We start from the raw sequence: 10,777 nt of genomic DNA, 5'->3' as shown, positions 1-10,777 counted from the left end.
CTTGGGAAGGTTAGTGGAACTCAGAAATATATTGTGGTGCACCTAAAAATGTCACCACATTGTTTTAGTTGATTTATTTTTTTATAATTGGTAATTACAATATTTACAAGTAGATCTTATTTTGGTATCACCATTTATATTTTTAAGACATATTACTGTGTGATTTCAGTAGCCCGCTGCCCTGGATTTAATAAGGCCAAGAGAACGGTAAAAGGATAAAGCGGAACCTTTGTGCGGGAGGTGTTTCCCAGGTTGGTTTGACGGTGAGATTTCCTATTCCAACCCAAAATGCAATCTGGATGTGGATGGCCACGTACCGTGTAGTTTCTGTTCTTTACAACATATCGTGTTTTTCAGGTCAGTAAATGGTGAAACGTACCATAGCCGATATTATAAGGTTATTCTCTAATTCTTTACCAGTATAGCGTACTGTTTTGTGTATTTACTTGGTCGTTGTCGCTAATAGTTTGCAAGTTTAGTTAGTTTAGTTAAGGCTTTCGGTAAAACTGAGCTTTCCTGCCTCTAGGAACTCGTAAAGTCCGGTTTTATGGACTTAATCTGTTTTTCTGGTGATTTATATGCATTGTACATTGTCGTTAGGATTTCAGTAAAGTACTTGTGTGTGTTTATGAAAAGGTAGTTTAGCGGAACTGTGTCCAATTCGGATCGCGTTTTAGCTAACAGTCTATTAAAATTGTTCTTTAAATACTAATATATTTGATCACAAAGTTTCCAGCTGAGTTAATAGCATATAATTAAAGTATAGGTTATTACTTTTCTGACCATATGTAGTTTTATTTATTTAGTCAACATTTGTTATTACCGGAGATAAGTGCCCTATCGCGGTTGTTTTAGCCGTGTTTTTTTGTCCAATTGTGACCGCCCACGTCTGCTCACTGCATCCCCTTTGTCCTGCTGATTTTTGGGGGTGATTAGCTTGTTCCTCATCAGACTAAATTTACCGCAATGCTATCAACACATCCGGCTGCAAATTACTGCCCTTCAAAATAAGATTTCGTGCTCTGATAATTACAGATTGCGCAATGAAAGCGTGCAGATATTAATCTTCCTGTCTCATTCTTGCTGTTTGGTCTTTTAAACTTTTTCTTATCTCAATCTCTTCTTAAATAATTTATATAACATATAAAATATAAATATTATATGATCACACACTTACTAGAGAGGGGCAAGAAACAGCAATTACAAGTAGCAGAGCAATATTTGCAGTGTGGCTGTAAATATAAGGACTGTATTACATGATAAGCAAATGCGGATAATATGATTTATTTAGATTAAAAAATAAAGAAATAAAATGAACAACAACAAAAAAAATGTTTAAATGTCCTGGCACCAGTAGCACCAATAATCTTAATCCAGCTCCTCCTCCTCCTCCCAGCCCACACAAATGGTGTGAAACCATTTGTGGCAGTTGTCACACTGGAACCACGACACCAGTCCCTCTGAACTTTCTGGAGGTTCAGGCTTCCTGCACCGGCCACACCGCCAGACATATGCATCCTGTCTTCTTTTCTGAGCGGTGTGACCTACGAAAGATGCATAAGTTGGATAACGCAATAACTATTATGGGCTGTAATGCATCTGTTATGTTTATTTTTACTACCAGTGGATGTCGTGGGTCCAGTGGACGAGGAGAAGGAGCTGGACAAAGGTTGGGCCATTGGAAGCTGAATAGCTATATAAATAAGAGAAAGACTTTAGATACATCTTGCTTACTCTTCTTCAGGGATAATGCTACCGACATGTCAGAATATTTTGTTGTGCAGTTTATATTAAGCATTGGTGGGGGGCGAGAGGAAGACATTTGGGACCCCTGGAGGCCACATTTTTGCACTGATGTTGATGGCTCTAAAACAAAAAGTTTGTATTTTAGCTTACAAATAAATGCTCAAAATAATATGTAGCACATTGCTATCCATTGCTGTAATTATTATATTTGAATCATCAAATATTCCAAAGCGTAAAACAGATATAACTTACGGTCTTCAGAAAACATGGAGGGAGGGACACAATCTCCTGCAGGCAGGCTCATGGGCGATGGTGTGCTGCTGGGGGCAGGCAGCCAGGGACCGTGAGAGGTAACAGAGTCTTCTGCGGCTGGGGCGGGAGCTGCCAGGCAGGGTGCAGGAAGTGGCTGCCAGGCTGATGTCTTCAGCCTGCTGCTGCTCTCAATCTCTTCAGGCCAGAGCTTGGGCCTCTGTCCTTGCAGCTTGGTCCTCCGCCTCCTCGCCTCCTCAATGACACCAGACATCTCCTGCGCTGTCAGCACCCGGGCCTTGCTGGTGTTCCTCCTGACTCTGCCGGTGTTGCGGGCATAATTGATTTCAGCCAGGAGGTGGGCCAGGTCTGCCGCTAATCCTGCCTGATACTACCAATGGATGGGTCAGGTAGGGATTAGATGAGGGCGGTGGAGGGGGGGGGGGACAGTGGTCGGGTGGGCGGGGACACGGACTGTTAGGGGATGGGCAGCAGGAGAAGGATGAGAGTGGGGTGAAGATGCAGGGGCAAGTGGGCTTGAGGGTGGGGCAACACTAAGGGGACAACAGTACGTGGGTGGGTAGCATCAGGCGCGGCCCAGGAAGATGCTGATGGGGCTGGCAGAGGTGGTGAGGTCCCACGACATGGCCCAGACGGCATGACCCGTGACCAGTCAATGGCCAGTGGGTCCAGAGGGTAAAGGCCACACCTCCTGAACCCAGCCACTACAACCCTGTGATCCTTAAGCCTCTGATAAGAGTTTCTCAGGACCCTTGAAAACTCTTTTTTGGAAACCAAAAAAGAGTGGCTTACTGCCGACAGATCTCCTGTAACACCAGAGAAATCTGCCTTCAAGGGTCCGAAGAAACTCACATCAAGAGGCTGTAGGATGTGAGAAGTGTGTGGTGGCAGGCAAAGGAGAATGACCCCCTCCCTCTGTGCCGCCTGGACCAGCTCTGGAACCAGGTGGGACTGATGACCGTCCATGACGAGCAACAGTGGGTGGGTGGCGAACTTGAGGAAGTGCCCGACAAACCACTTCCTGAACAGCTCTCCGTCCATGTACCCTGCTGGCGACTTCCCATAGAGGGCATCAGGGACCCCGTCCTTGTTATAGGGGCCCCCTGGATATCCCCCCTTGTAGATGATGAAAGGGGGGACATCCTCCCCAGCCGCGTTAAAGCAGGCCAGGATGGTGATGTGGTCCCTGGTTCCCTGGGCCTGCCGGTATGTGTGTTTGTTCCCCCGGGGCAGGATGACCTTTCTTATTATATTTACCTTAAAAGGGGTCCACAGTACATTTTCTACATGCAGTTTTTCTAATAACATCTTGATGCTTCTGTGAAAAAAATAGAAGACACGCACCCTCTCATACACATACAAACATACCTACCTTTCTCTCTTTTTATTTTTGTTTTCTGTCTGTCTCAATGCCTCTCTCTGTCTGTCTCTCTGTCTGTCTGTCTCTGTCTGTCTGTCTTGGCTTATCCTGCCTCTTTTCTCTCTCTTTTTCTCTATTTAGTTAGAAACATAAAACAATAACTAGAAACATAATGCATCTAAATTCATACAGCCTGATGTGTGTGTGTGTGTGTGTGTGTGTATATTATCAGTGTTTCAGTTTTATCAAATGTTCACTGTGAACACACACAAAACATTATTTCTCCCCTCTCTCTCTCCTACCCACCCATACAAACACACAGCTTGTTATTTCAATTCAAATACCATTAAGAAAAAAAGCTGTATTTGAGCATTATTAAGAACAAATTGTACTGGCTACTTATATCAGCTATATTATTAAAGGTTGGATATTTGTTCAATAGGCCTCTATGCTTCAATGATCATTAAGAAACAAAAACATCAAGTGGATTCTTTGAGCTTTTCCCGCGGCTGCAACTTTCCTCTTGTCATCCTACTTATCTACTTGTTTCCAAGCAGGTTTATGTGACATTAGCCTGCGCTTTAATTAGCAAGACAAAATGGCGTCAAGCTAGCTACAAAATGCACTCGTTTGAGAGCAGATCTTCCGAGTATAGCAAAAAATAAAGGCACACTTTAGCCAGGAAAAGAGCAGGCCCAGGGAACCAGGGACCACATCACCGTCATACACCAATCTGTTTTTGTTTTAGCACTTTCAATATCATGTGGCTTCAAATATTGACAATAAAACAAATCACAGAAAACATTGCAGGTTATGCCATCTAGAGTCTAGACATGAGTGTCACCTTAACAATAGGAAAACCATCGGGAGGTGTGGAAATAGGCTATGTAAACAAAGTTGTATTAAGGTTATATAGTGAAATGTGCCTTTGCATTTTTTATTTATTTTAAAAGAGGACGACATTAACACTGTGGCTGCTTATGCAACATGGGGTGTCAATAAAAATGCCAGTGGCATCTCCGGCTGCCACTTCTGGTGCCGCTAACACTGCGCAAAATACAGTGTCACCACGAGTGGCACCCAGAGATGCCACTAGTGTCAAAGTGTCGCGGCACCTCTTAAAATCCTGTGGCAGCTGCGTGGCACCTCTTGAAATGCAGTGGCATCTGTAGTGGCACTTCCAGCAGCCACAAATTGAGCCTGGCCCTGCTATACAGTGGAGCAAAACTGTTTATTCCACTATTACATAGTGGTGCTCAGGAAATGTCACTCAGGAATTTAAGTTGTAGGTTACCTAGAGAAACCATGAGTTATACAAACATGTAGCATGGGGTCAAATGCACTTTATTGTACACTGTGTTAAGAATGTTTGAATATAAAAATGTGATCTGGATGTGAATGGCAGTGCACTGTGCAGTTTCTGTTCTTTACAACATATGTTTTTCAGTTCCAGGCTGTATCATTCACTGCTACGCAGCCCCGGCACTCAGGGCCCATAACAGTGTCAAAGGTTTTTTTAAGAGAAGGAGGTTTTGTTGAAAGGATTTAGTTTTTTTGTCAGACCTCTGTTCCACACTCCAGTCCAGGTGGTGGTGCTAATGCACCTTTAAAAGCTGGATTGTCAACTGCCATTAAAAAGAAAGAAGACGATCTTTGAGATCAGGACAACAAAGAAACAACTTCTGAGCTGCAACGTGGCAGCGTAAATCATAGAATCAGAACATGAATTTAATCGATCAGGACCACTACAACAGCGGGATGAAGGTAGAGAAGCAGGACTTGGAATATATCGACCAGGACAACTATGAAACCGGAATAAAAGAGGAGGAAGAGGATCCAGGATTTGTCAACCAGGACCACTATAAAGTCGAAATAAAAGAGGAGGAAGAAGATCCAGGATTCGTCAACCAGGACCACTATAAAACCGAAATAAAAGAGGAGGAAGAGGACCCAGGATTCGTCAACCAGGACGGCCACATGTGGGGAATAAAGGACGAGAAACAGCAGCCAGACTCTGTCTACTACAACCACAACAAAACCGAAATTAAAGAGGGGGATCAGGACCTGGAATTTATTGACCACGACCAGTGGAAAAGCGGAATAAAAGAGGAGAATCAAGATCAAGATTTCACCGGCCCGGACCACAGAAGCAACGACCCCGCCAACAGGAATGAGGAGGTCAGTGTGGAAAGGTTTCATAAAGAGGCCGGAGTCAATAATCTAATTTTAGTTCAATTCTGGAAGCGTCTAAAATCCAGTCTTTATGTTTATGTATTTCCGGGTGTGTACTTTCCTGGTTTCGCCCAGTCCTGAATAAAACAGCTTAGAAGTAGGTCTGAGCCATTACCCAGCTAGTTTACTAAGGATGAGTGTTGCTACTCTGATATGCTACTGTTAGGTAAATTCTTTAACAAATAGACTCAGAGGATGAACTTCGGTAAGATTATATAGAAGTTTTACTTGCAAGGAATGACAGTCACACCGCACCTTAAAGGCAAAGGCAAAGGCAAATTTATTTGTATAGCATCTTTCATACACTATGCAATTCAAAGTGCTTAGTACAAGCTGCAGGAGGGTCACTGGCTGCTTGCAGCCCAACGCATCAGTTTTCATGGTAGCCTAACACAAAAAAGTGATTTCTCACAGAAAGACATCTGGGCCCTTAACAGATAGTCAACCAGATTTTTCGGTGGCTGTTTCTGAAAACCAAAATTTGGGTAAGAGAAAAATTAATTTATACCTAAGAGACATTCTTTAATTTCAAACTTAAGCTAGTGCTTTAAATATGGTGCTGCATGGTTGTGTCCTCTGTTTACAAATGAAAGATAATAAAAGTTAAAAGTAATGTTAATACTAAGAAAAGCTATTGCAAGCATGCATTTTAAGAAAAATAGTTTTAGAAATAAATGACAAAATATGTGGATGAGGCACAACACAACTTTACAACTTTGGAATGAAATAGAACTTCAAGGAAACAGTTTTCATAAATGTGGTTTTAGATTGTTCTATCATGTCATTTCATATCTTATCCATTTTGCTATTTTATTCTTCTTTTTTACAAATAGAAAAGAAAAGGAGTCACCAAGACCGTCACAACATTGCAGAGTTTAAAGATTAATCAACGTGTTTGCACTGCAAAGAAAATGTACGGCTGCAAGCTATGTGGAAAAACCTTCTTACAGTTAGGCAACCTGAAAACACATCAGCATATTCACTCTGGAGAGAAGCCTTATAGCTGTGACCAGTGTGGAAAATCCTTCTCAGCGGTATACTACCTGAAAACACATCAGCGTATTCACTGTGGAGAGAAGTCATACAGCTGTGACCAGTGTGGAAAGTCCGTCTCCCAGCTAGGCCACCTGAAAAGCCATCAGCGTATTCACTCTGGAGAGAAGCCATACAGCTGTGACCAGTGTGGAAAGTCCTTCTCACATTTAAGCAACCTGAAATTACATCAGCGTATTCACACTGGAGAGAAGCCATACAGCTGTGACCAGTGTGGAAAAACCTTCTCCCAGTCAAGCTCCCTGAAATTACATCAGCGTATTCACACTGGAGAGAAGCCATACAGCTGTGACCAGTGTGGAAAAGCCTTCTCACAGTCAGGCTCCCTGAAATTACATCAGCGTATTCACTCTGGAGAGACGCCGTACAGCTGTGAACAGTGTGGAAAAGCCTTCACAGAGTTAGGCCACCTCAAAAGTCATCAGTGTATTGTGGGGGTTTCACACCATGTCAAAGGGTCACTTGGATATATTGACTTAAATCAATGTGGGGGTTCTACACCATGTCAAACGATCACTTGGATATATTTACTTAACCCATGCATGGTATATAGTTTTTAGTGTTTTTTTTTTTTTTGGTTTAGTGTTTTAGGGTTTAGTGGGTTGTAAATAACTGCCAAAAATTTTTCTTTGCTGGTAAAAAGGCTGAAAGTAGATACCTGAACAAACATGTTGGCTCTGTTCAAGATTAGTCCACCCTTTTTTTTTTTTTTTTGTCAAAGATATATAAACCTGATTACTGTAACACAAAGGTCAGAGAACGCTATCAGAAGTCTTCTCTCAATGCGCATGAAATTAAACCTGAAATGATTCATCACACTTGTTTGTTTCTGAGAATTAGCAACTCTTAACCTACAGAACTTTCTACCACAGTATTCAATCGGGATAGAAGCCGTACTGGTGTAACCAATGTGGAAAAGCCTTCACGGAGTTAGGCCACCTCAAAAGTCATCAGTGTATTCACTCTGGAGAGAAGCCATACTGGTGTGATCAATATGGAAAAACTCTCATTAGTTCAAGTGCTCTAACAGTCCATCAGCACATTCACACCAAGAAGAAATGTTGACCACTATGGTTGAAGTCTATATCAGAAAGCATAAGGACCCACCAAGACATTACACTGCTGTAAATAGAACATGTCCACCGGACCAAAACCCTTGAAAATGTCCAGCATTTTGATAGTCAAGGGCCTCTTAATTGCTGGTGGAAACTGTGGGAGATGGGTCTAAGACTGGCTTTTGTCTTTGTTTTTCTATAGCTATGAAATAGAGGCTGTGTCTTAGCAGGTAGAGCAGGTCACCTATAAATACAGTGTTGCTGATTCAATCCCTGGCTTCACTAGTCCACATATTTTAGTGTCTTTGGGCGAGAAAATGCAACCCATGTTGCCCCTGGTGGCAGTTCCATTGGTGTGTGAGTGGATGGGCGAATGAGCAAAGTGTAAAAGTGCTTTGAGTGGACTTGAGTGTAGAAAAGCACTCTACAATGTAGTGAAATTAAATATATATGTGTTGAAAATTAATGTTTATTATGTCTGGTTTATGAATTATAAATATAAACCATCTTCATAATTTTGGAACACCAGATCCTTTGATGGCAGATCAATCAGTCAATTAATGAGTACTACACAATATCAGTCTAAAATCGGAGTGAGAGTTCCCTGATTCAGTGACGTATTTACTGTGTGAAATAACATAGATGATGCCAGTCACAGATGCTTTTTAAGATTTATTCAACTATTAAATGGTAGATACATGCTATTTACATAGGGGGAAACAGGGAGAACTGGTCAGAAAAACTAGATGAATTAACAAATAAAACGTAACAGTATAACCGTAGGTTATATGCAGAGGTGAAAAAGAAATCTTGAAATCAATTCATGCTCTGTGTTAGTCTGAGGTCTAAACAGCAGTTAAGGAGGAAGCTGTAAGTATCTATGGAGACCAACTGAGATGATGAATGTGAGACAACCAGCACAGCCATGGTTTACTTGTCTGACCTCAGGTTTACTGAGGCTCAGTCTGTTCCACTGTGTGCTGGTCGAACTGCAGTCTGCCTGCAGGTGGCAGTTGCCTGGTGACAGTTACGTCAGTGTGTGAGTGGATGGGGAAATGGTCAAAATGTAAAAGTGCTTTGAGTGGACTTGAGTGTAGAAAAACACTACAAGTTTAAGACCATTTACCAACTTGTTATTTTTTAACTTAGACTCATTATCACTAATGTTTGATAAATGCCTTTAATCTAATGAAAAGAAGTTTAGTTAATGTAGTGTTTTATTACCTTTGAATGCTGTGACATGCAAACATTTGTGATATTTTCTAAACTTTTATTCTTACTTTACATTGTATAATTATTTACTATTGTAAGTTTTATCTAGTATATTACTCTGTTTTAATTCTTGCTCTGATCTGAAGTGTTAATTGATGATGTGATCATAATGGATTAAGTCACTTGTTAAACTGGTGGTGATTGGTCAGTTTGTCTTAAATAGTTATTTAGGTCATGGATGACATATTAGAAATTCACTGAAATGCTCAAAGGTGAAATGTGGTGTAAAAATCCCACTCTGACATGATCTTCCTCACTTGATGGAGCTGGATGTCAGTAAGTGTGTGAATAAAACTCAGAAAGACATTTCTCTGGTGTGTCAGTCTTTATTAACTAACTTAATTAACTTAACTGCCTCTACAGTTTTACTAATAGAAAATTTGTTTTAGAACCCTGGTGTTTTGGGGTTCATAAACTATTTATACATTCCTGCTACTTTCTTAGCTAAACATGTCATCGCTGGCCAGATTGGGGAAGGGTCCAGAGAAAACTACGAGTCCGACATTAATTTAGCGAAGTTACACACCGACTCAACATTAATTTTAGTGACCACCGATTGGCGTAATCGGGTGTCATTGCTGCCGACGTGATTAACAATTTTTCCATATTTACGATTAGCCTTAGCCAGCAGCTTCAGATTTGACTCGATGCCGCCCGCTCTGGCCCCAGGAATACATTTGACTATGGTCGCTGGCGTCTCTATTTTCACGTTTCTGACTATGGAATCGCCAATTATCAGAGTCGGTTTCTCAGCGGGTGTGTCGCTGAGTGGGGAAAATCTATTAGAAACGTGATCTTCGCCTCCAAGGCTAACAGAACCTTATACTTATTACAGGTATCATTATCGCTAAATGAGGCAGAGGAATAACTAAACATGTGGCACACCGAGCAGGAAAGAGAGAGAGAGGGAGAGGCCATGTTAGCTAAGCTAACTAGCTAGCTAAGCTAACCGGTAGGCTAACGAGCACTAAGTTAGGAAATAGCAATAAATACCGGTCAAAATAGAAAGATACTTGACTAGTACCGGAATGTAGCAGTTAATGAATTGTTTAGAGTTTAGTTGGTTTTTAGGTGTGTTAAGCTATAGCTAGTCTGTAGATTAACTATACAACACACACAACACGACACGCTTGCAAGAGAAAGTGATTCGCTTACTCGGAGAGCAACACACTCCGCAGCTCGTCTAGAAACACAAATAAAGCCACAGAGATCTTGAAGCATATGTGTTTTGTAGCTCCTGCTGCTTTCTGGTCTGAGAAAAAAACTATCCTTTCAACAGTAGCTATTTCTCTTACAAAAATCTATTATATATTTATAAGTTATAAGTCATGTTTTATCTTCCTAATTTATTGTGTTGTTCAATATTTCCACCTGTGTTCAATTGTCTCCTGTGTGTATATACACTAGCCCTGTTCTTTTGTTCTCCTTTAGATCATCATCAAACAGTGTTTTTGCTCAACATGTATTAAAATATCTTTAGTTAAATTACTACATTTTTACTGATTGTATGTTCAGGGTTGTGTTTTATTTGTGTTTACCTGTTTTATTTATTTATTTATTTATTTGTCAACTTGTGACAAGATGTAACCACTCAGTCACAACAGCTTGCCTGTATGACAGTTGATTTTGACAGTGAAAAAAAAAAAATCAATTTTATCAATTTATTTCCTGTCACATAGTGCAGGTTAAGTGTGTTGATTGGTATGTAAACTGTGCAGAACTGCTGAGAAGGTTTAGAAAGTAATATGTCCTTTTATTATTGTGGAAAATCTACAGCGGAGAACCTAAA

General features: G+C 41.0%; 1 protein-coding gene across 2 annotated transcripts; it reads left to right on the top strand.

Moving 5' to 3' along the window:
- The first annotated feature begins 263 nt into the window (after positions 1–263).
- Positions 264–9,294, top strand: LOC113136072 (zinc finger protein 135-like). 2 transcript variants are annotated; one of them, XM_026316512.1, is made up of 3 exons: positions 264–357; positions 4,824–5,554; positions 6,442–9,294. In XM_026316512.1, exons 2-3 carry the CDS (start codon positions 5,099–5,101, stop codon positions 7,219–7,221), a joined length of 1,236 nt encoding a protein of 411 aa, XP_026172297.1. In that variant the 5' UTR covers positions 264–357; positions 4,824–5,098; the 3' UTR covers positions 7,222–9,294. The 2 variants fall into 2 exon arrangements, with proteins under 2 accessions (XP_026172297.1, XP_026172298.1); XM_026316513.2 differs by lacking the exon at positions 264–357 and having other exon boundaries at positions 4,325–5,554.
- Positions 9,295–10,777: the final 1,483 nt, after the last annotated feature.

Source organism: Mastacembelus armatus, unplaced genomic scaffold (genome assembly GCF_900324485.2).
Source record: "Mastacembelus armatus unplaced genomic scaffold, fMasArm1.2, whole genome shotgun sequence".
NCBI lineage: Eukaryota > Metazoa > Chordata > Actinopteri > Synbranchiformes > Mastacembelidae > Mastacembelus > Mastacembelus armatus.
This window is presented reverse-complemented; position numbering and strand designations above follow the sequence as displayed.

Bases quoted from the DNA above. Each gene is read 5' to 3' on its own strand.
- LOC113136072 (XM_026316512.1), top strand. From the start codon at position 5,099: ATGAATTTAATCGATCAGGACCACTACAACAGCGGGATGAAGGTAGAG. The intron at 5,555-6,441 runs GTCAGTGTGGAA...TTTTACAAATAG, and splicing joins CCGCCAACAGGAATGAGGAG to AAAAGAAAAGGAGTCACCAA.